Raw genomic sequence first — 25,983 nt, forward strand, 5'->3', positions numbered from 1 at the left:
CTTCTTAGCCTTGATTATGCACCTTGTTGCTGCCTTGGCAACAAGTGGAATGTTTTTGTTGACGACCACGTGTTGATCGCGCTTGCGCTTTGAGATTCCATAAAAAGGGGCGACAAATTATGGAAACTGTGAGTGACTTACTTGGTTTGGGTTAGCTCAGGATTTCCCCAGACCAACTGTTGCGATTTTGGTGCAACAGTTCTTGGCGTGCTCGGAAATCATTTAGATTTACGAGTCCACACCATTTTGCGGACAGGTGTTTGATAGACTTTTTAGGTTTTTCGCGTGTTTCGTTCGTTGCATGTTGCAGATTCTAGTTGTTTGCCTATCCATTCTGGCATCTAGTTTGTCATTTGTTGGTGCTAAAGAGATGGATTATCTTATTACCAAATGTAAGGACTTTATTTCTAAAATGAGGGTACGTATGCTTTTATTAATTAGATATTTCACAGAAGAAGACTGAGAGGGGGTGCACAAAATTTTATAATTATAACCTAAGTAATCTAAAATGTGAAGAAAAAAAAATTTCAACTTTGCTTAAATTAAAACAAATTTAAAATGGTGTTTGAAAATAATCAAGCAATGAAACCCAAACAAATGAAAAATATAAATTGCTTGGCTAAACTCACGTAAATCATAAAAACATTACTAAGCCATAATTAACTTACACCTACAATCTTAATAAAACAATGTTCAGCTCCACTTTGCTAATCAATGAGCACACTAAAATTGATAGAGAGTGTGCAAATCGAAGTAACTTAATTTGCAAATAGCGTGCATTTAGCCATTAAATCGGAAATAAAGCGCAACAAATGTCCACCGACTTGGCAACCAACTTGGCAACGGGCATTATGGCGCAGGGGAAATAACAAACAGTAGTCACTGGCCATGCAAGGATTTGAGGGGAAAAGTAAACAACTCCCTAGCAACGCGTCCTGCCACGATCACTTTCGCACCTGAACGTGCGTGTCATGACACCAGCGGAAATAACAACCCATTCAGTTGCTTACCAGCAGCCGAGGTAAGCAGTCGCAATTGGAAAAGGAAAAACCCACGGAAAACCTTTAAGGAAATTTAAATTAATATATATATTATATAGAAAAACTTGGAAATTTATAAGGATTTAATAAAACCATATATAAGCATGATGTGCTAAGTGAACTTAACAGGAAATGACCCATCTGTGTTGCTTTAAATAGGAAATATTTAAAGTTTTACATTTTTTGGAGTTATGTAACTAGTGAAAATGGTGAAAAGTGTTATGTAACACTGAAAAAAGCCCTAAAAACTTTAAGAATCCAGTTTATAAGGGATTTTTTAAGTATATAAGTGAAAAAAATTGCATAATTTTGAAAAAATCATATAGATTTGCAATTTTTATCGATTTTATATGCTTAGTTGTTAGTGGTAACAAGGTCAGGCAAACACTCAGATATGCATGTGCCCCTCATCCCCACAGCAAACAACAGACAACAGCAACAACCAGATAGCAACAACCACTGCAGGAGCAGAAGCACCAAAGCAACCACCTCGCCCACCACCCACCACCCAGTGGGTTGCGATGGAGCCATCCACCAGCGCCGAGGCCGCTGCTGCAGCGGCGGCTGGTGGTCCGGATCCGCGCCTGGAGCTGATGGGCTCCTTCGTCATCAAGTCCCTGAAACTGAAGCCGGAGAAGTGGACGCGCGTCATCACGGTGGAGGAGCACAAGGGCATCATCAAGGAGTTTCTGGACAGGAACACCCCAGTTGTCCTCATCATCATCCTCACTCCGGCTGCCCAGCTGGTTCCCTCGACCACTTTTCCACTGTCACAGCTAAAAAGCAAGGGTGTGTATTTCATCAAGCGCTATGCGTTGCCTATTCCTCGAGAGGATTGCGGCAACTTCATCATCTACGGGGACCTGGCCACCCGCACCATTGACCAACTCTCCGCCCTGGTGGAGGAGGTACTGGTGCCTCTTCTCTCCAACGAGGACAACTACCGCACATGGCCCATTATGGTGGCCCAGGATGTGCAGAAGCACGTGCATAGCCTCAAGAGCACCGTGCACCAGGTGAAGGGTCAGGTCAGCGGGGAGACTATTCTGGCCATGCCTGTGGGCGTGGAGAAGATTGTGAAGGCGGCCAAGGAGCTGGTCGAGACGGAGCAGTGCCAGTTCGATCTGTACCTGAAGAGCGCCATCGAGGGCGTCGTCATCAAGTGGGCCACCCAGATCCACGAGGTCATCAAGGAGAGCCCCTCGAACGCCTTCGCAAACGGCCAGAATCCCACTCCACATACGGGTGAGTGTAAGGCGATGCCAGGTGCCCCATGTGTGCCGGTTTTATTTTTGGCTCCCTCCATTTATTATTTATTGATAAAATTCTAGTCTCCCCATATCCTAGCAACCCCGAAATTTGCATGTTCAGGCTCATCCAAAAGTTTTGTCTTGCTTTATTATCTGTTCACGAATGACATTCCGCGTGCATGCAATATTTATAATGCTATAGTCATAAGCTAAAGGGGTTCTTGGCTTGAGTTACGCGTTCACATTTGACATTGACAATTCAGTTGATGGGTTCATAGAATTGCGAAAGCTAAGAGTCTGATTTGCCTAAATTACCTCCGATTTTTTCGGCTTTAGCTTAAGTAGAAGCGGAAAGGTATCAGCAAACGCCTGGTCCTGAGATTGGTTATGCAATCTAGAATACAAGTTTATATAACTATGGAGGCTAGACAAATTTATCTTGGGTAGTCATGACTTTTCATTAAAGATAAGGAACTGTACAATATACTCAAATAAAAAGGTACAATAATATTTCCGGAAAAATGAAGTAAAGTTTAGCCCAAATGAGTCCAGGCATATTGCAATATGCAGTTTGAGTTTTAAGAAAATGTATTATTCTTAACATATAGGTAATTAAACAATTTTTGGTTCATTTTGTTTTGTGGGTGTAAAACATTGCAAATAATATTGGTTGTTTAATAAGATACCACTAAAGCTTTATGAAATAGGTATAGTAGGTTTAAAGGTAGATGGAATATTAACAATCCATTATATATAACATATTTAAAACCAACGTTATCTGTTTATTTAAAGATATTAAAGCTATTAAAGTTTCTTACTTGATGATGCTATTCGCTTCTTATCCTATGTATTTACTAACATACATGATATTTTCATAACCTTACCTCCTTTTATAAGCTGGGTATTTTTGACTGGCTTAAAACGATGTCTATTGAAATTGACTGATTAAAAAGGTTGAACACTTTCTACACCCCTGATTAAAGTAATTGTGAATAAATGCCTTCTCGAACCTACAACCTTAATTAATTAAATTTGTCTTCGGATAAGATAATCAGCATGGTCTTATTATATAATCTCTCTACAGAATTTTCATTTTGGAACAATCGCCTCAAGAATCTGTCATTTATTTACGACCAGTTGCGCAACGAGCGCATTCGTGCCATGGCCCTGATACTGGAGTACTCCATGAGTGCCTACCACCCGTGCTTCCAGACCCTCTTCAAGAACGTCGTAACGGGTGAGTGCCGTGCCGCGAAACGTGAATTTAGCATGCCAATCGGTGATTTCCGTAGCTCTGGCGGAGGCAAAGGACATAACACTCTACCTGAACCCCCTGAAGCGCCCCCTCCAGCACCTGGAGGAGATTGATTTCGCCGAGTGCAAGCCGCTGCTCATTCCGTTCATGAATACGGTGGGCATTCTGTGGGGGAACTCGCGTTACTACTGCCAGTCGGCGAAAATAACAGTGCTGCTGCAGGAAATATGCAACTTGATTATACACCAGGTGAGCAATAATGGCTGAGAAATAGGTAAGAAGACATCTGATATATTTGGTCGATTTTTCAGGCCAAGCGATATTTGGATCCCTCGTCCATATTCCACAGTGATATCGACGAGGCCATGCAGCGACTCACCCTGTCCATCCAGATACTGAAGTTCTTTCGGGAACTATTCGACTACTACAAGGAACGACTGGCCACGTTCTTCACGGAACCCGAGGAGCGGCCGCCGATTTTGTGGACTTTTCATCCAAATTCAGTTTTCAAGCGCTTTAATGCCTTCCTCGAGCGCCTCACCACCATTCAGTGGTAAGTTTTATTTGGTTTATTCGAGTTTCCAGATAGCTTCTACTAATCTTTGGCTTTGCCAAGGTTTTTCTTTACTGTGATTGAATTCCTGAAATTAGAGAAAGTCGAAATCGGTGGGCTGCGCGGTCGACAGCTGAGCACCCGCATCACAGATGTCTACGTGGAGTTCAATCAGTACTTCACAGCCTTCGCCTCGAAGAGCTACGATGTCCTCGATCCGGATGATCACGAGTTTGATGAGGACTTCAAGGGCTTCCAGACCCGCATCCTCGAGCTGGACATGAAACTGGCGGCCATCTTGTGCCAGGCCTTTGACGATTGCCACAACCTGGAGAGCATATTCAAGGTAAATATTGGGGATCTTAAAAAGTTTATGTATCTTTAAGTAATTTATTAATTTATCCTTCAGCTCATTAGCATTGTGGGCAGCGTACTGGACCGTCCTAAGATCAAGGAGGAGTTTACCCAGCGATACGCTGAGATCGTTCGCATGCTGGATGATGAAATGACCATTTGCGAGTCCATCTACGACAAGCAAATGGAACTGAAAAAGGTGGGGGACAACCTGTATCCCAACTACAACTGTCCACCTGTGGCCGCCTTCATACGCTGGTGCCATCAGCTGGAGACGAGGATCTCAGCTCCAGTCAAGCACTTCAAGGCATTACAGCATGAGTAAGATCATATCTAACCAGTGTGGTTTAAAATAGTATAATCTTGTATTTCTTTCAGGATCACCAAGACAGAGAAATCCCTTGAAATAGTAGAGCGTTACGAGGTCCTCATGGTCAAATTGGGATCCTGCAAGACCCAGTTCTTTGACGACTGGGCCGAGCAATTAGACGGACAGATCGAAGAGAACCTACAGAAATCCCTCATAGCCCGCGACCGTCGTCACAATTCGCTGATCCTGAACTTCAGTGCCGCTCTGTTCTCCATTCTGAGGGAAGTGCACTACATGCAGCAAATGAAAATCGACGGAATTCCTCAAATAGCCATAGATTTTGCCGAAAACAGCGACGTCTTTCGATCCTACACACTGAACCTGGAGAAGACCATCGACTGGTACAACAGCATTCAAGAAGGCAGCTCACCGGTGGAACTCAGGCTGATCGAACCCGAGATAAAGATGATTGATGATCTGGTGGAGATCGGCGTGAATCAGCTCGTTTGGAATTCGTCAGGTGCGTCTGCTCAGTCAAAAAGAAAACGAAACTCTAACGAGTCAGAACCAATTAAAACAAGATTGTCAAAAATTATAGCGATATAGAAGATTGACTTCGTTTATACAAACACCATTTTTTTACGATTTCTTAGACCGATTAATATTATTTTGGTTTTAATCGATTTTTCAGATATTCTCAGTTACCTGGACAAACTGCGCAAGCCGGTGGCCGCTCTCCAGAATCGCATGGATCACACCCAGGGAAATCTTCGCCAGATCCGCAAGATCATGGGCGTCTGGGCCAAGCAGCCGCTCTTCGAAAGGCGGGATTGCAAAAAGGATAGTGTGCTCTCCATAGACGAACGCCCGGATCGAACATCCAAGCGATATGCCGAAATCAAGGCTGCGTCCATAGAGATCCACAAACTGCTGCAGGACAACATGGTGCAATTTGATATGGAGCACAAACAGAATGATGCAGTGTGGCTGAGTTACGTGGACTTTGTCGATAACATCGTTTATGAAAACATCTTGAAAACGGTGGGCGTAAGCGTGGGCTATCTAGCGGAGAATATGGATCCGGAGAACAACTACGCTCCACTCTTTGAGTCTCGTTTAGAGCTCGTGGAACCCAATCTGGTGTTTGTGCCCTCGCTGGATCCCGACGATCCGATGGGCTTTAACAACATGCTGATTGAACTGATGCGGGACATCATGAAAATGGGTTCGTTGATCAAACGCCTGAAGCCCAACGAGAAGCGAAACTATGTGGAAATGATAAAGGAGAATCAGGACATTATCGATATGCGCCGCGAGATCCTAAATGGGGTGGACCTTGTCATGGAAGAGGCTTCTCGATTCTGTCGCCAGTTTGAGCGGTACTCCTATCTCTGGCTCGATGATCGCGAGGAGTGCATGGAGTACTTTCTGGAGTACGGACGCATGCTGGATCCCGATGAGATAGAGCTGATCCTAATTAACGATCCCAATCAGCCGCCACCACCACAGCCCTGTCAACCCACAATCGAGGCTTTCAGGGAGCAGATTGACAACTACGAATCTCTGTTTAACGAAATCGAGGACATTGGTCCCTTCCAGGTGTTCAGTTCCTGGTTCCAGGTGGATGTGCGCCCCTTTCGTCAGGCCCTGCTCAATACAGTGTGCAAGTGGGGCAATATGTTCAAGGAGCATCTGGTGACGACCGTCACCTCCAGCCTGATGAACCTGAGTCACTTCATCCGCAAGGCCGACGAGGGTCTGCTGCAGACGGTGAAGGAGAAGGACTACGAGGGACTGGTCAGCATAATGGCCTACCTGATGCAGGTGAAGGAACGGGCGGCCAAGACGGACGAGATGTTCGAGCCCATGCAGGAGACCATTCAGCTGCTCAAGTACTACGACATGGACATTCCCGAGGAGGTCAATGTGCTGCTGCAGGAGCTGCCGGAGCAGTGGGCCAACACCAAGAAGATCGCCAGCACGGTGAAGCAGCAGGTGTCGCCTCTGCAAGCCACCGAGGTGGTCAGCATCCGGAACAAGATCGCCCTCTTCGAGTCGCACATCCAGCTCTTCCGGGAGGTCTTCAAGACGTACAACTTCTTCCGGTTCGACTGCTACAAGCCGTACCTTCTGATGGACCGCATAAACGACGACATGTTCCTGTGCGAGAGCGAAATGAGGGACATCCAGGAGTCGGGGAGCCTGTTCGAGGTCAACATTCCCGAGTTTAAGGTGCTGAAACAGTGCCGTAAGGAGCTGCGCATGCTCAAGGTACTCCCACTTTCAGAATACTCACCCTTCTCGTTTCTCTTCCCTTATATCTAGTCGTTTTGTCTGTGCATGTTTAATCTACTACTCGTACTAAATTTATGCATGCCACATGTGGAACTTTGAGCTTTTCTTTTTTCCCTCGCAAGTGATTTACTAACCCTAATCCTAATCGATAGCCTTATCCGTACTAATCCCCCCGATTGTTCCAATAACTGTTTGAACTCGTTCAGCAACTGTGGGACTACGTCAATATCGTGGCCACCAGCATCGACGATTGGAAGACCACGCCGTGGCGCAAGGTGGATGTGGAGAACATGGACATAGAGTGCAAGAAGTTCGCCAAGGACATCCGGCTGCTGGACAAGGAGATGCGCCCCTGGGACACCTTCATAAATCTGGAGTCGACGGTCAAGAATATGCTGACCTCGCTCCGAGCCGTCGGGGAGCTGCAGAATCCGGCCATTCGGGAGCGTCACTGGAATCAGCTGATGAACTCCACCAAGGTCTATTTTGTGCTTCCGTTTTATAATGATTCCTTTGTTTTCCAACTCTTATGCCAATCCCAGCTATTTGGCCCGATGTAAATAATCCGTGTAAATCTCTCTCCACTCCCCCAAGCACCTGAGCTCCCCAGTCGGAGGCTCTTCCTGTATAGCAATACCGTTTTAATCCCTTTTCTTTTCCCAACTCGTTTCTTTTCCGCTTGATTTCCGGGATACTGTGCCCGGCCCAAACTGTACAGTTCTTGTAAATACCATTTCATTGCAGAGTCTGGCCGCCCTGCCCAAGGAAGTGACCGTAAGTGGCTTGGCCGAGTCCAGCGCATGTCTCAGAGTTAGAACCGTAGTCGTGTAAACGTAGTTCCACTGTAGTTGATCCTCGCACCCCCACATTCCATCTGATTGTAGGGCTTAAAGGTGATCTTGTTATAGGTCAAGTTCATCATGGACCACGAAACGACGCTGGCCGAACTGCTGGGCCTGAATCTGCACGAATGCGAGGAGGAGGTGAAGAACATCGTCGACAAGGCCGTCAAGGAGATGTCCATGGAGAAGATCCTGCGGGATCTGAACACAACGTGGACGGTCATGGAGTTCGACCACGAGTTGCACCCGCGCACCGGCTGTAACCTCCTAAAGGCTTCGGAAGAACTCATAGAGACGCTTGAAGATAATCAGGTTTGCCTACAGAATCTAATAACATCCAAGTACATCGCCCATTTCCTCGAAGAAGTGTCCACTTGGCAAAACAAGCTTATGATCGCCGATCAAGTGATAACCGTATGGTTTGAGGTGCAACGCACTTGGACCCATCTTGAGAGTATCTTCATGAGTTCGGAAGACATACGCAAACAGCTTCCCGTCGATTCGGATCGATTCGATAATATAGACGCCGAGTTCCGCGTCCTCATGGATGAGATGTCCGTCTCGTCGAATGTGGTGGCGTCCACCAATCGTTCCGGCCTAATCGAACGCCTGGAGCATTTGCAGAAGGAGCTTACGCTTTGCGAGAAGGCATTGGCAGAGTATTTGGAAACGAAACGCTTGGCTTTTCCTCGCTTCTACTTCGTGTCCTCGGCCGACCTGCTGGACGTGTTGAGCAACGGCATCCAGCCGGAAATGGTCACCAAGCACCTGACCAAGCTCTTTGACTCGATAGCGCGCCTCAAGTTCAACCGCGACGAGTCCGGCGAGATCAACACGGCGTCGGGAATGTTCGCCAAGGACGGCGAGTACGTGGAGTTCAACGAGTTGGCCAGCATCCGAGGACCCGTAGAGGTCTGGCTAAACCGTATCCAGGCGGCGATGCGTGCCAGTCTGAGGCACTACGTCATGGAGGCGGTGATTGCCTACGAGGAAAAGCAGCGGGAACAGGTTGGTGCCAACTTATTATTATGTAAAATACATTTATTACAATTCATTATCTTAAGATTTTCATTTTCATTAACTTGTTTTGAATTTAAAGAAAACTTTGATTTTATTAAAACTTTGGGGGATACGTGTAGAATATAAGTATTTATTTTGCTCCTCAAATCATTTTTAAAGATCTTCAGGGTTGCCGGTGGGGCATATTACTTAATAGTGCTTTTCTAGGCTGCCTATTGAATGTCGGGCAATAATTTGGATGCTTTAGTGCTTATGGATTGGGCTTTGAGTGTATACCCTTAATATGTCGGCTTTACTTCTATTAAGCTTTCGCAATAAAATTTGTAATATCTCCTCTATTTCATCTTTAAATTCCAAAATACATTTTCTTTTTTTCCTAGCATTATCTTTTACTTAATATCGTAATTGTTTTCTTCAAACCAGTGGTTATTCGACTACCCTGCCCAGGTGTCCCTCTGCGGATCCCAAATCTGGTGGTCCACGGAGGTAAACATCGCCTTTAGCCGGTTGGAGGAGGGCTATGATAACGCCATTAAGGACTACTACAAGAAACAGATATCGCAGCTGAGTCTGCTTATAACGCTTCTGCTGGGTGAGCTTAGCAAAGGCGATCGTCAGAAGATAATGACGATATGCACCATTGATGTGCACTCTAGAGATGTGGTCGCCAAGATGATTCAGGCCAAATTGGATTCGGGCTCCGCGTTTATGTGGCAATCGCAGTTGAGGCATCGCTTCGACGATGTGGAGAAGGACTGTTTTGCCAATATTTGCGACGCAGAATTCCAGTATTGTCACGAATACTTGGGCAATACGCCACGCCTGGTCATAACGCCGCTCACAGATCGTTGTTACATTACCTTGACCCAGTCCCTCCACCTGGTGATGGGGGGAGCTCCAGCCGGGCCAGCCGGAACCGGAAAGACCGAGACCACCAAGGACTTGGGACGAGCCATCGGCATATCGGTCTATGTCTTCAACTGCTCCGAGCAGATGGACTACCAGTCCTGCGGAAATATCTACAAGGGCCTGGCCCAAACGGGCGCCTGGGGCTGCTTCGACGAATTCAACCGCATCACCGTCGAGGTCCTGTCGGTGGTGGCCGTTCAGGTCAAGTCCGTACAGGACGCCATCCGGGACAAAAAGGACAAGTTCAACTTCATGGGCGAGATGATCAGTTGCGTGCCCACGGTGGGCATTTTCATCACCATGAATCCGGGCTACGCGGGCCGCACGGAGTTGCCGGAGAATCTGAAAGCCCTTTTCCGGCCCTGCGCCATGGTCGTGCCGGACTTCGAGCTCATCTGCGAGATTATGCTGGTGGCCGAGGGATTCCAGGATGCTCGCGTCCTCGCCCGCAAGTTCATCACCCTATACACGCTCTGCAAGGAACTGCTCTCCAAGCAGGACCACTACGATTGGGGCCTTCGGGCCATCAAGTCTGTGCTCGTCGTGGCGGGATCCCTTAAGGTGAGAATAACTTGGATTACATGCTTACAGATAATAGAATTCGTGCATTAAATAAGTTAATAATGTTATTCCATGATGCTGAAAACATCTTCATAAGGGCTCTACCAATCGTTAGGTCTTAGGGGAAAATTTACTTTCTGTATCGAATTTTATAAATACATATTTCATGAGCATTTCATTTCTTTTCAGCGAGGTGATCCCGGTCGTCCCGAGGAGGAGGTGCTGATGCGCGCCCTCCGTGACTTCAACATACCGAAGATCATCACGGACGACATGCCGGTGTTCATGGGGCTGATCAGCGACCTGTTTCCCGCCCTGGATGTGCCCCGCAAACGTGATCAGGATTTTGAACGCACCGTAAAACAAGCGGCCTCCGATCTCCTACTACAACCAGAAGACAATTTCATTTTGAAGGTAGTGCAGCTGGAGGAGCTGTTGGAGGTACGTCACTCCGTGTTCATCGTTGGCAATGCGGGCACTGGGAAGACCCAGGTGTGGAAGACGCTGCTGCGCACCTACCAGAACATCAAGCGGAAGCCGATTTTCAATGACTTGAATCCAAAAGCTGTGACCAATGATGAACTTTTCGGCATTATCAACCCGGCGACACGCGAGTGGAAAGACGGCCTGTTCTCGGTATTAATGCGGGATCAGGCAAACATAACGGGCGATCAACCAAAGTGGATCGTGCTCGACGGCGACATCGATCCCATGTGGATCGAGAGCCTCAATACGGTGATGGACGACAACAAGGTCCTGACATTGGCCAGCAACGAACGCATTGCGTTGACGCCTTCGATGCGTTTGCTCTTCGAGATCTCCAACCTGAGAACAGCCACGCCGGCAACCGTATCCAGGGCTGGCATCCTGTACATAAACCCGCAGGACTTGGGTTGGAATCCGTAAGTGTTGGAGCTAGAGTGCACCTTTCTAGATCCTATTTTTGTTTATATATCATTCAAAATTGTTGTAACTTATGTTCTCGCTTTGCATTCCCCTCAAAATAGCTGGAATCGGAAATGATCCTTAAAGAAATTTGTTTTTATTGAAAATACGTTAATCCCTAGCCCCATTTCTTTGAGTTCCTTGATACACCCCACTAACCGATCTGTTTTTCAGCTATGTAACCAGTTGGGTTGAAACGCGTAAAATTCCAGCCGAAAAGTCCAATTTGGTCATGTTATTCGATAAGTACATACCGCCTTCATTGGAAACGATTCGCGTGCGTTTCAAGAAGATCACGCCTGTCGCCGAAATGGCCCACATTCAAATGCTGTGCCATCTCCTAAACTGTTTTCTAATACCAGCGAACACGCCTGCCGACTGCCCAAAAGAATGGCACGAACTGTACTTTGTTTTTGCCTGTATTTGGGCCTTCGGGTCGGCCATGTTCCAGGATCAAGCCATTGACTACCGCGTGGAGTTCAGCAAATGGTGGGTAAATGAGTTCAAAACTGTTAAGTTCCCGCCAGGTGAGTGCCGACCATCCAGTATTTAGCCTAACCCATGAGCTTTACGAATGCGACTTCCTTCCCTAACCGTGCCAAAACCCATAATGAAAAACAAGGTGGAACAGTTTTCGACTACTTTCTGGATAGCGAGACGAAGACCTTCCTGCCCTGGACCGAGAAGACACCCAAATTCGAGCTGGACTCGGACCTGCCCCTGCAGGCTGTCATCGTGCACACCTCCGAGTCGATTCGCCTGCGTTTTTTCCTAGATCTCCTGATGGATAAGAAGCACCCGGTGATGCTAGTGGGGAATGCCGGCTGCGGCAAGACCGTACTGGTGAACGAGAAGCTTCAATCGCTTTCTGAGAATTACGCTGTCACTACAATACCATTCAATTACTATACCACGTCCGAAATGTTGCAAAAGATCCTGGAGAAGCCGCTGGAGAAGAAGGCGGGTCGCAACTACGGACCGCCCGGCAACAAGCTGCTCTGCTACTTCGTGGACGACATCAATATGCCGGAGGTGGATACCTACGGAACGGTCCAGCCCCACACGCTGATGCGGCAGCACCTGGACTACGGCCACTGGTATGACCGGAACAAGCTTACGCTCAAGGACATCCATAACTGCCAGTATGTGGCCTGCATGAACCCCACCTCCGGCAGTTTCACGATCAATCCGCGCCTGCAGCGCCACTTCTGCGTCCTGGCCGTGAGTTTTCCCGGTCCCGAGTCCATCACGGTCATGTACTCGGCCATCCTGGCCCAGCATTTTGCCAACGCGGAGCAGAAGTTCACACCGATCGTCACGCGTATGACGCCCAACATTGTGGCCGCCACGATCGCCCTGCACAACAAGTGCCTGCAGGTGTTCCTGCCCACGGCGATCAAGTCGCACTACATCTTCAATCTGCGCGACATCAGCAATGTCTTTCAGGTGAGTCGGAAATATGTAATTTAGGATGAAGAAGTATTATTTAAAGGGTAGTATCCCATATCCCACCCACTTTTCACCGAGTGGGGAGAGTCCACAAAGCCACCCTTGAAGCTCTATTCTTAACTATTATTATTAACACCAAGTTTACTAACACCCCATTCTCTTCCAGGGATTGCTGTTCAGTTCGACAGAGTGCTTGACGGGCTCTACAGATCTTATACGTTTGTGGCAACACGAGACACAGAGGGTGTACTCGGATAAGCTAACTGACGATAAGGACATCGATAGCTTTATTAAAATTCAACATGACATTGTCAAGAAGTCGTTCGAAGAAATTGACGAATCCGTTATATTCGACAAGCCGAATATCTACTGTCATTTCGCTGGAGGAATTGGTGATCCTAAGTACATGCCCATCAAGGGTTGGCCTGAGCTTCACAAACTCCTTCAGGAAGCAATGTCATCGTATAATGATCTAGTCGCTGCCATGAATCTGGTGTTATTCGAGGATGCGATGATGCACGTCTGCAGGTGGGCTTCAGGCAAACAGATCGCGAGATGCAAAGATACTAAGTGTTCCAAATATTTTCAGAATCAATCGCATTTTAGAATCACCGCGTGGCAGCGCCTTATTGGTTGGTGTTGGTGGCAGCGGGAAACAATCTCTAGCGCGCTTGGCAGCATTCATATCCAGCTTGGAGGTCGTGCAGATACAGCTGAAGAAGGGCTACGGAGTCAATGACTTGAAGGTATGTTCAACAGGCTCTTAATATGACTATACATGGTAAAATCAGAGTAACTAGGAACTGCGCTATTTTGTGTTATAAACTTATAACACTCTATCGGTTTAGCCATTAACGCGATTACTTTAAAGTAGGGTTTTCACTGAGCTAACTCCATAAGCCAAATTATTGGCGTGATGAAGTTATAAATAGGTTTCCCTTTCGTTAATAAATATGTAACGATACATATCCTCGTCACTGCAATTTTAATATATTAGTACACCACGTCTGTTGCAAAAGATCCTGGATTCCACTATGGATCCCAATAATCTTGTTTGGCCCATTGCAGAATGAATTTTCAGGACTTTATCTTAAGGCCGGACTCAAGAACGTCGGCATTATGTTCCTTATGACGGATGCCCAAGTTCCCAGCGAGGACTTTCTTGTTCTTATCAACGATATGTTGGCAACTGGCGAGATCCCCGATATTTTCCCAGATGACGAAATTGAGAATATAATCGCTGGCGTGCGGAATGAGGTTAAAGGTGCGGGACTGGTTGATACGCGAGAGAACTGCTGGAAATTTTTCATCGACCGTGTCCGCAAGCAGCTGAAGATAGTTCTGTGCTTCTCACCAGTGGGCTCAACGTTGCGTGTCCGGTCGAGAAAATTCCCTGCCATCATCAATGCCACATCCATCAATTGGTTCCACGAATGGCCTCAGGAGGCACTCATATCGGTGGCCATGAACTTCCTCGCCCAGAACAAGGTGTTGCCGGAGAACCACCGAGATTCTGTGGCCAAGTTTATGGCCTACGTCCACACGTCGGTCAACACCACGTCCAAGGTGTACTTACAGAACGAGCGCCGCTACAACTACACCACCCCAAAGAGTTACCTCGAGCAGATCAACCTCTACATAAAGCTACTCAACCACAAGCACGAGGACCTGCAGAGCAAGATCGAGCGGCTGGAGAACGGACTGGAGAAGCTGAGGTCCACCGCCCTCCAGGTGGCCGACCTGAAGGTGAAGCTCGCCGTCCAGGAGATCGAGCTGAAGGAGAAGAACGAGGCGGCCGACGCCCTGATCGAGATTGTGGGCATCGAGACGGAGAAGGTGCAAACGGAGAAAGCCGTGGCCGACGAGGAGGAAATGAAGGTCGCTTTGATAGCCGACGAAGTCAGCAAGAAGCAGCGCGACTGCGAGGAGGATCTCCTCAAGGCGGAGCCGGCCTTGATGGCCGCCCAGGACGCGCTGAACACCCTGAATAAGGCCAATCTCACCGAGCTCAAGAGCTTCGGTTCGCCGCCGGGAGCTGTGACCAATGTGACCGCCGCAGTGATGGTGCTGCTCTCCCAGGGAGGTAAGGTGCCCAAGGATCGCTCCTGGAAGGCGGCCAAAATCGCCATGGCCAAGGTGGACACGTTCCTGGACTCACTGATCAACTACGACAAGGAGAACATCCATCCGGAGATCACCAAGGCCATCCAGCCGTACCTCAAGGATCCGGAGTTCGAGCCCGAGTTCGTGCGCTCCAAGTCGGGAGCGGCGGCCGGTCTGTGCGCCTGGGTCATCAATATCATCAAGTTCTACGAGGTCTACTGCGACGTGGAGCCCAAGCGCAAGGCCCTGGCGGCGGCCAATGCCGAACTAGCCGCCGCCCAGGACAAACTGACTGGAATCAAAAGGAAAGTGATGGTAAGTGGTGGGCTAGCTGGGGAATGGGTGTCTTAAGAGGGGAAAAAGAGAGTCACTGAACTAACATAAGGAGAAAAGAGACGATAGCGATAATAATTTTAAACCAACTTATACGATTCGGAAGACCTATTAAAGACTCCTTTTAGACCTATGTATGAGGACTGCTCTGACTTCACTTATAAGCAACAGCTACTGTAAATACCATTCCAAAGGCTATTTATCAATTTCTTCTATACTTCATTTAAAGTTCCTAGCCCAAAGACTATGTCATTAAGTTAGGATTAGTTGACGGCATGTATGTTCTTTTATATGTTCGACTTTCTAACTCAAGTTATAATTATACCCGTTACTCGTAGAGTAAAAGGGTATACTAGATTCGTCGGAAAGTATGTAACAGGCAGAAGGAAGCGTTTCCGACCCCATAAAGTATATATATTCTTGATCAGGATCACTAGCCGAGTCGATCTAGCCATGTCCGTCTGTCCGTCTGTCCGTCTGTCCGTCTGTCCGTCTGTCTGTCCGTCCGGATGAACGCTGAGATCTCGGAAACTATGAGAGCTAGGCTATTGAGATTTGGCGTGCAGATTTCTGAGCTTCTTACGCAGCGCAAGTTTGTTTCAGTAGAGTGCCACGCCCACTCTAACGCCCACAAACCGCCCAAAACTGTGGCTCCTACAGTTTTGATGCTAGAATAAAAATTTTAACTGAAATGTATTGTTCTCATCAATACCTATCGATTGACTCAAAAAAAAGTTTGCCACGCCCACTTTTACGCCCACAAACCGCCCACAAACTTCAAAAAATCGTAAATATGAACGTGGATATCTCGGAAACTATCAAGGATAGAGAATTGGGATCTCAGATTTAGATTCCGTAGCCTTGTGCGCAGCGCAAGTTTGTTACGAAAATATGCCACGCCCACTCTAACGCCCACAAACCGCTCAAGCCTGTGGCGCCCACATTTTTCATGCTAGATACAAAATTTTAACTGAACTGTATTGGTCTCGTCAATACCTATCGATTGACCCAAAAAAAAAATTGCCACGCCCATTGTAACGCCCATAACGCTTAAATCTATCTACCGCCGATAGGTGGCGCATTTCAATCTCGCTTTGCTGCTTGCATATCTCCATTTCCCTTTGGTCCCTTTAGCTGAGTAACGGGTATCTAATAGTCGAGGTACTCGACTATAGCGTTCTTCCTTGTTTTATTTTTCTTTTAACAAAATCTTGACTGCAATCTTTTTAGTTTTATACGTATGGTATTATATCTATATCGGGAATGCTATATAATAACAAACAATATTAAATAAAAGTGTCTCTATTGTTTTTCATGATATTCTTATGCTCATACTCATGTTTAAAGAAAGTGATTTCTATAAGTTATAACGACATTTCATGAAGTTCCTATTTAAATTAGACAAACATTTTTCTAGTTAATTTAAAAGCTATTGGGATCTCATATAACCAACTACCTGTACTGTTATAGAGCCTCGAGGAGCAGCTGGCCAAGTTGACGGCGGACTTTGAGAAGGCCACCGCGGACAAATTGCGGTGTCAACAGGAGGCGGATGCCACCCAAGCCACCATTGCTTTGGCCAATCGCCTGGTAGGTGGACTGGCCAGCGAGAACGTACGTTGGGCCGAGGCTGTCAACAAGTGGGTATTATTTACATAAATACATGGATCTACCCCACTAAGCAACTCTGGTTTCTCCCCAACAGCTTCGTCAAGCAAGGCATTACGTTGCCTGGCGACATTCTACTCATTACCGCCTTTATTTCCTATGTCGGCTGTTTTACGAAAGGATTCCGCATCGACCTTCTACTCAAGATGTGGACACCCTTTTTGAAGAGCATTGATCCGCCCATACCCACAACGGAGAATCTCGATCCTCTGTCGCTGCTGACCGACGACACCACCATAGCGATCTGGACGAATGAGGGGTTGCCCAGTGACCGGATGTCCATCGAGAATGCCACGATCCTGTCCAACTCGGATCGCTGGCCGCTGATGATTGACCCCCAGTTGCAGGGGGTCAAGTGGATCAAGCAGAAGTACGGCGACGACCTGAAGGTGATTCGTCTGGGTCAGCGCAGCTATCTGGACATCATCGAGAAATCCATCAACTCGGGTTGCAATGTGCTGATCGAGAATATCGATGAGAACTTGGACCCAGTGCTGGACTCTCTGCTGGGTCGAAATCTGATCAAGAAGGGGAAGTAAGTGCGGGGGTCTTTAATGAAATCGTTATACTAATTCTTTATGACTTCGATTTAGAGCCATTAAAATTGGTGACAAGGAGATCGAATACAACTCCAACTTCCGCCTGATCCTGCACACGAAACTAGCTAATCCGCACTATAAGCCAGAGATGCAAGCACAAACCACACTTATTAACTTTACTGTAACACGCGATGGTCTAGAGGATCAACTGCTGGCGGAGGTGGTCAAGGCCGAGCGCCCTGATCTCGAGGAGTTGAAAGCCGATCTCACCAAGCAACAGAACGACTTTAAGATAATGCTGAAGAAACTGGAGGACGATCTACTGTCGCGCCTTTCGTCGGCGGGTGAGAATATTTTAGGTGACACGGCGCTGGTTGAGAACCTGGAGACCACGAAGAGCACAGCTTCGGAGATCGAGGAGAAGGTGGCCGAGGCGAAGATAACCTCCAAGGAGATCGACAAGGCCCGCGAATACTACAGACCGGCGGCGGCCAGGGCCAGTTTGCTATATTTTATCCTCAACGAACTAAACACTATCAATCCGATATATCAGTTTTCACTGAAGGTGTGTGAATACACGCCACCTTATGGAGATTACATAGTTGTAATACAATACCTTTATCCACAGGCTTTTAGTGTAGTGTTCCAAAAGGCCATAGCCAAGGCTGAACCGGGCGAAACTTTGGATTTGCGTGTTTCTAATTTGATCGATTGTATAACGTATTCGGTGTTTCAGTACACTTCGCGTGGTCTTTTCGAATGCGACAAGCTGATCTTCGCCTCGCAAATGACATTTCAGGTAAGTAATTGGGCGGAACAACCACTTCCCTCCAACTTAATGGTTTCTTCTGATCCCCGACTAGATTCTCCTTATGAACGAGGAGGTTACATCGGCGGAACTGGACTTCTTGCTCCGCTTCCCGATCAAGCCACATGTGACAAGTCCTGTGGACTTTCTGACCAATCAATCGTGGGGCGGAATATGCAGTCTAGCGTCCAAAGATGAATTCAGGAACTTGGACCGCGACATCGAGACCTCTTCGAAGCGCTGGAAGAAGCTGGTCGAATCGGAGCTGCCGGAGAAGGAGAAATTCCCGCAGGAGTGGAAGAACAAAACAGCTCTCCAAAGGCTTTGCATGATCAGGGCCTTGAGGCCAGATCGCATGACCTACGCTCTAGCGTGAGTATCTCCTCAAACTGTTTGATCGTGGATAGGTATATACATTACTTTATTGCAGTGACTTTATTGAGGAGAAGCTGGGATCCAAATACGTGGAAAGCCGAGCCATGGAGTTCGCGAAGTCGTACGAAGAGGCCAGTCCCTCCACTCCCATATTCTTCATCCTTTCGCCTGGAGTGAATCCCCTCAAGGATGTGGAGGCGTTGGGCAAACAAATGGGCTTCAGCATGGATCTGGGTAATTTCCATAATGTGTCTTTGGGACAGGGCCAGGAAGCCATTGCGGAGGCCGCCATGGACACGGCTGCCAAACATGGTCACTGGGTGGTGCTGCAGAACATCCATCTCGTGAGGAAGTGGCTGCCAGTGCTGGAAAAGAAACTGGAGTACTACGCCGAGGACTCGCATCCGGACTATCGCATGTTCCTGAGTGCTGAGCCAGCCTCAACACCTTCGGCTCACATAATACCTCAGGTAAATTAATTTGACTTTGCAAATCCATTATCATAAATTACAACGTATTTGCAACAACTTAATATAATATTATTAATATATAAAATATTATTGATGATAAATCAAAGAATATGAAATAAAATATCATAATTCATTAAAAGATAATATTGAATCGTTGTATTAGGTGTTGCATTTCAATTTAGTTAATAAACATTGGTAACTTTGGTGTTAAATAAAGTATAAGTTAAGATTTAATTATTCAAGAACCAGTACCCTCTTAATTTAAGCATGAAATATGTGGTAATGTTTCATTAAACAATTCTGTAATTTTTTCAAATTGGTTGCAGGGCATCTTGGAATCATCGATTAAGATCACCAACGAGCCTCCTACGGGAATGTTGGCCAATCTGCATAAGGCGCTGGATAATTTCACCCAGGAAACCCTGGAGATGTCCGGCAAAGAGGCCGAGTTCAAGGCCATCCTGTTCTCCCTCTGCTATTTCCACGCCGTGGTCGCAGAGCGCCGGAAGTTCGGTCCCCAGGGATGGAACAAGATCTATCCCTTCAACGTGGGAGATCTGAACATCAGTGTGTCGGTACTGTATAACTATTTGGAGGCCAACGCCAAGGTGCCGTGGGAGGATCTGCGCTACCTTTTCGGCGAGATCATGTACGGGGGTCATATTACGGACGACTGGGACCGCAGGCTTTGCATCACCTACCTGGAGGAGTACATGCAGCCGGATCTGGTGGACGGCGAGCTCTTCCTGGCGCCTTCATTTCCCGCTCCGCCCAACACGGACTACCTGGGATACCACACCTACGTGGACGAAATGATGCCAGCGGAATCACCATATCTATACGGATTGCATCCAAATGCGGAGATTGGGTTCCTCACCACCCGGGCGGAGAACATCTTCCGCACGGTATTCGAGATGCAGCCACGGGACGCCGGAGCCGGAGGAGGGGCGACGGTGACACGCGAAGACAAGGTCAAACAGATCGTCGATGAGATCATCGAAAAGCTGCCCGAGGAGTTCAACATGGTCGAGATCATGAACAAGGTGGAGGAGCGCACGCCGTATGTGATAGTGGCCTTTCAGGAGTGCGAGCGGATGAACTTCCTCACCAGCGAGATGAAGCGCAGCCTGAAGGAGTTGGACTTGGGCTTAAAGGGTGAATTGACCATTACGTCGGACATGGAGGTGCTGGAGAATTCACTGTTTTTGGATCAAGTGCCGCCCATTTGGACGCAACGTGCGTATCCTTCGCTCTTGGGTCTCAACAATTGGTTCATCGATCTGTGCCTGCGTCTGCGCGAACTGGAGACCTGGTCCACGGATTTCGTGGTAAGTCATCTCTCGGTTATAGGTATATGATCTATAGGTCAGTCTAAAAATCCTTATAGCTACCCTCTTGCGTTTGGCTGGCTGGGTTCTTTAATCCCCAATCCCTGCTCACGGCGATCATGCAGAGCACTGCTCGTAGGAATGATCTTCCGCTGGACAAGATGTGCCTCCAATGTGACGTGACCAAAAAGCAGAAGGAGGAATTTACGTGAGTAGTGTTCTTATTGACACGCAAATGCCCAATTGACTCTTGAGGTGACCCCTTCCCGAGAATGTTTACACTCCCATAAGCAAATGATGCTGTGCATCGATCTCAGAGTCGCGACTGTCACAGATTCCAAGAATAGATTGAATCTTTAATTCTCGCTATTTTTTTTAGAAATCAGTTTTATTTCGATTTCTTTTAGTTTCCAACCTACTTTCTTGTTAAAAAATGTATATTATAAAACTATATGCTCAATCCTTGAGGGTGAGGTTTAATGCATGAAAATCCCCCCAAACTGAGACCCATACTGTTTCTCGTGGGATTCTGGAATAAAGTGCCTCTTAAAGTTTGTCTTATTTATTCTTTATTAATCTACATTAAAAAGTGCGTTTTAGAGCCATTTAAAGGTATAAAGAACCAGCAATCACCAAAATTTGTTAATTAGCTTAGTGTTTAATCTCATGTTTCGCCTGGCCTTATCTGCCTCACAAAGAGCTCGATTCTCCGTCACATAATGTAATGTTGTGACATGTAATCATCGCCTGATGCTGGAAAAAAATCCAGCTGCGGCCAATGCCCAGCGACCGGCTTGGAGCGGTTCTATAAATAGCCACAATGCTATTTCATAAGAGCTAATTTTAAACCAGCAGTGGAATATAAATATGTGAGACTTATTAATAGCCCGTAATTTACAATTCTCTATTTACCCATGGGCTGATTGCCTATTAAGTGGCGCCCCGTCAGCCACGTTTCACATGGCGTCGCTGCCGGGCAAACAATGGAGTAACGCGGCTCCGGCGCGTCGAAGTCGGAATTAATATGTACTTTTGCATGGAGATTAGCATCGACACCCGCCCCTCTAATTGACTTTGGGCTAGGGCTATCCGTACAATCGATATCTGAGGTGATCTTGTAATTACAGGACGGCACCGCGCGACGGCTGCTGCGTGCATGGGATCTTCATGGAGGGCGCCAGGTGGGACATCCAGCAGGGCATCATCATGGAGTCGCGCCTCAAAGAGCTCTACCCCTCAATGCCGGTGATCAATATTCGGGTGAGTTTGTAATGCAAATCAAAGCGGGCGAATGCTAATGCTAAAATCGGCGAATCGAGAACGGATCTGTGGCGTCTCAGTGCTGGCGCATGTTGGCATAAATTCGAAAACTAGATTCCACGCCACTATTCCACTTAATGCGATTCCGATTTCATATAACCTCGTCTATGTACTGCAGGCAATCACCCAAGATAAGCAAGATCTGCGGAACATGTACGAGTGCCCGGTCTACAAGACCCGCACTCGAGGCCCCACCACCTATGTGTCCAACTTGAATCTGAAGACCAAAGACAAGCCGGGCAAATGGATTCTGGCCGGCGTAGCCCTGCTCTTGCAGACCTAATTTAGATGCCTAGCCCTAGACCTATTTAACTTACCCATCTAATTTTGTAGAACTTTATTAGTAATTTACTAGCTCGGCACTTAGAAAGACATCTCTTTAGAACAATAATAGATATAAGCTAGACCAATGTACCAAGTTTTCTCGTAGACTCCAAGTTTGGCTTTCGATTTCTTCCCTGTAGTGCACAATTTTTATAATAAAACACCTCCTAAGTAGACTTGCCTTAGGCGCACTAGCATAAAACCGAAAAGAAAAGCTGGCCTTGTTTTGCCTGGAATGGGGATTCATGGTGGTAAACTGAGAGTTAAAATAGGTAAGAATGCTCTTAATTCTTATAGCAGTGACTTCATTTGTTTACCCAGCAATTGTTTACATTTGGTAGGTAATACCCCATGGAAATCACCGTCAGTTGATAATGTTCTTCTGGGCGAAGACAACGGAATGAGTTGTGAGATAATCGTCTGACGACGCAGCTGATAAGTCTGAAAATTCCAAAAATCTTAATGAAAATGCTAAATCAAAAGCGTCGCGTATCCATAAATAACAGGCACTATACTATATGTATCTGGGGGAAGCATGATCAAAGAAAACTCACAGACTTTGCTGGGTGGATTGAACTCGTGGCCATCGCAAACTGAAACAATTTTCATATTTTTTGCCCTGCTTTTTTATTTATTTTCTATTTCGACCTGACTCTCCCGCTCTATAGCTAGCTCTCCCCGATAAGCGTGAGCCGAGTCGGTTCCGAAATGCTGACGAAATTTTCAAAGATTTTCGAAGCATCCCGAGCATCTCAGTATTGAGCGGTACGTGAACGTGAACCAATTGACAGCGGTCGGCGACGAGGAGGAGACTCTTTAGTGACTGCATAAATACATGAATAATTCAAACTCAAAAACCCCAGCGGCAACAACAAGCTGGACCACGACAACGTGACCTGCCTGTAGAGTTATCGATCAAACGACCGACCCGACCGATCCACCAATCTACCCATCTACCCATCCGATTTCGGAGCCCTGCCCCGTTTCATCCGGCATATCTCAGCCCAGCTAACAGCAGCAGCCGCAGCCACAATACCCAATAACCAATACCAAATACTCAATGCCCAAGGAAAAAACACAATAAAACAATCAGAAAGCAGAAATCAACTACAGGCGAAATGTGCGGAGAAACAAAAAGAAAATTGAAGACGACGACACGAGCGTAAATCTTTTTAGCATGAAAAAATTCTATAAAACTAACAGGCACTGTGTGGTCGGACATCATTCGTGCGCTACGACGGCAGACGACAGCCGCAGATACAGATACCGGTACGGATACAGATACAGATACGGAGATACACAGCCGGTCGGACGGACAGGCCCTGATTGATTGATTGCCGAGCCCGGGCCCCAACTCCTGCCCAAAAAAGCGATAGCCAAACCCAAACCCAAACCCAAACCAGACTCGATTCGAAACTAAAAACCAAATTGAAAATCAAAGTGCTCTCCCTGCAGTCCAGTATCTGCAACATCATCGTCATCGTCATCGTCATCCCAGTCCCAGTATCCATATCTAACAGCGGTCAGCATCCCAATCCCAATCCCAACGGACAACTTCCAGCCGCCAAGCCATCAATCAGTCACCGAGTCACCGAGTCACCGCGTCAGTTAGTCAATCGACTAGCCCACTCGCCTTCTGCCTCTGATTCCGATTCTGTTCTGGCTGGAGGATATCTTCGGTCGGCGCTTTAGTTTCAGTTCGCATTTGGACGCGTGCTGTGCGGCCTCGCCGATAGAGAGAGTCGGATCGGATCGGAACGGAATTCTGTATTCTGAATTCTGAATTCTCAGTTGCCAGTTCTCAGTTCTCAGTACTCACTTGACAATTCTATATTCTGATTCAGAATCGTGCGCGAATTAATCTAATAACGTAGCAAGAACCAAAACACTGGCCCACACACGTGTCTGAAGTTCAGTGACAAACCCCAAATCGGACGTCTATATTCCATTGAATATACCATATATAAATCGTGAAATCGTAAAACACTTTTAATCAGCCAGAACCCAAGCGCAGGCACGGCATAATTAATTCGTCTGACCCGCAAAGTTCACCCATAGCAAATACGGTTGTGCAAAGTGTGCTTGTGCTCCCTCCATAAAGTGCGAAATACTCCAGCCAAGCGGAAATCTAAAATAACTTGTAACAACATGAAGCTGTCTGCAGTATTCCTGGCATGTACGTATAATATTTTGTGTTATTTTAATTTAATTAGGGGAAAACGGAAACTCAAAAGCCTACAACAAGTTAAAACCATGCATAATGAGCTAGAAATAAAAATATTTTCAGTCATTAAAAATGATTACTTTTCTTGCGAAATTCTAATATTTCCCATTTAAAGAAATTCCAAAAATGTTTACGTTAAAAAAACAAAAACTTTACGATGCGTTTTCATAGAAAATTTCGCTAAACTTAATAAAACTAACGTTTATTTTCTTGCTAAATTCGAGATCAAAATTGGTATAAAACAAAATTCTACAATACATGAATTTAAATTTTACTGCACTGTTATCAATATATTTAAATTGTATACTATAACAATTCTCCTTGAAAGCATTTTAATCTCTTGAAAGTAGGTATTGTTTTTGGGGTTTTCCCATAAAAATGATTATAAATAGTAGGTATACAAACGGGATTTTTATACAACAGCCTTCTTGTAACTATACATTTACAGGAATTGTGTTTAGTAACAGCATGTAACACAATCAATTTGAACTCTGTATAAATATATAACATATTGCTGACTCATGCATTTAATATAAATCTTGTAAATAAGAAATGTGATGATTAGACTTCTGCGTCAGCAAAAATGTGACCCACTAAAATGGTGACCCCTTAACTGTAGCAATTGTAAAGACTTAAACATAAAGACAATGAATCAGTATATTATTTTTACAAGCCGAACGAACTTCATTCATATTCAATCGCAAAACTTATGAATGGAAAATTTCATACTTTGATTGAGTCATTAGATTAGACACCCCAGCAACGCAGTTTCTCGGATTTGGTTCCACTGCGTGCCGACATGGCTAATTAGGCATGCAGCGCTAATTCCCGGTTTCAATTGCTGGGGACGGGGAACTTCAATCGAACAGGGCCACCATTCCCATACCCCCACCAACCATCGGAATCTCGGATTCGTTGGCGGTGCCAGACGCTCTGGCGTCGCGGAGAATCAATGGGCGGATGGATGTGGACGTGGGTGATATCATGGGCGATGGGCTGATCAGGGCACTTTGTATGCGGGCCCGGTTGACGGGCAGTGATTCTTTCGCACGCCTCCTGCCTAACTAATTGGCTCTGATGTCTCCGTCTATTTATAGTGGCGCTGTTTGCCCTCTCGCTGGTCCAGTGCCTCGGCCTGCCCGATCCCAGCACCAAGTGCGTCATGGAGTGCGACACGCAGGAGTACTCCTTCATTTGTGCCGCGGACGACAAGGGCTCCACCAAGTCATACCGCAATCTGTGCGTGATGAAGACGGAGAACTGCCTGCAGAATGCAAGTGAGTTAAGAAAAATATATCTTATTATGACTTTTAACCCACACCATTTCACTTACTACTCACATCATAAGTCTCGCATATCTTCTGCAATCTAATCCTTTTTTTCCTTCCTCAGACTATCAAAAGATCAGCGACAAGGAGTGCCCGTAGAGCTATGGATCCATTGGTCTGTAGTTCAGCAGAAATAACTTAATCGTGGAGGAGAACGAGTGGACGCGGCTTGGCATTCCGGAGGACTCTTCTTTCTCGCGTGGTATTTGTGTGTGATATTTTTAAGTTGTACTTCAGCGGAATACAGAACACGCCCCCGAACGTAATGCATAATGATAATGTATTCTAAAATTATGAATAATAAATATTAAATAAAGTAATCGTAACACGCAAAGTTAAACACAGTTCCTTGACCATCACAATGTTGACGAGACGTAATA

At 46.4% G+C, this 25,983-nt stretch overlaps 2 protein-coding genes across 3 annotated transcripts; both read left to right on the plus strand.

Annotated features, from left to right (window-relative positions):
• The first annotated feature begins 1,496 nt into the window (after positions 1–1,496).
• LOC119561078 (dynein beta chain, ciliary) lies at positions 1,497–22,712 on the plus strand. 2 transcript variants are annotated; one of them, XM_037874934.1, is made up of 28 exons: positions 1,497–2,285; positions 3,375–3,527; positions 3,583–3,794; positions 3,857–4,098; positions 4,162–4,444; positions 4,508–4,773; positions 4,831–5,282; positions 5,454–7,033; positions 7,264–7,536; positions 7,802–7,831; positions 7,966–8,907; positions 9,343–10,389; positions 10,579–11,291; positions 11,509–11,861; positions 11,957–12,780; positions 12,950–13,311; positions 13,373–13,529; positions 13,852–15,201; positions 16,690–16,859; positions 16,925–17,422; positions 17,481–17,991; positions 18,055–18,225; positions 18,290–18,606; positions 18,665–19,079; positions 19,406–20,407; positions 20,467–20,615; positions 21,535–21,667; positions 21,846–22,712. In XM_037874934.1, the coding sequence occupies exons 1-28, from the start codon at positions 1,562–1,564 to the stop codon at positions 22,008–22,010; spliced, it is 13,494 nt and encodes a 4,497-aa protein (XP_037730862.1). In that variant the 5' UTR covers positions 1,497–1,561; the 3' UTR covers positions 22,011–22,712. The 2 variants fall into 2 exon arrangements, with proteins under 2 accessions (XP_037730862.1, XP_037730863.1); XM_037874935.1 differs by lacking the exon at positions 7,802–7,831 and having other exon boundaries at positions 1,562–2,285.
• Positions 22,713–23,279: 567 nt separating this feature from the next.
• LOC119561080 lies at positions 23,280–25,943 on the plus strand. Its single transcript, XM_037874939.1, has 3 exons — positions 23,280–24,227; positions 25,373–25,552; positions 25,668–25,943. The coding sequence occupies exons 1-3, from the start codon at positions 24,200–24,202 to the stop codon at positions 25,700–25,702; spliced, it is 243 nt and encodes an 80-aa protein (XP_037730867.1). The 5' UTR covers positions 23,280–24,199; the 3' UTR covers positions 25,703–25,943.
• The last annotated feature ends 40 nt before the right edge of the window (positions 25,944–25,983 follow it).

This window comes from Drosophila subpulchrella, unplaced genomic scaffold (assembly GCF_014743375.2).
Source record: "Drosophila subpulchrella strain 33 F10 #4 breed RU33 unplaced genomic scaffold, RU_Dsub_v1.1 Primary Assembly Seq354, whole genome shotgun sequence".
Lineage (NCBI taxonomy): Eukaryota > Metazoa > Arthropoda > Insecta > Diptera > Drosophilidae > Drosophila > Drosophila subpulchrella.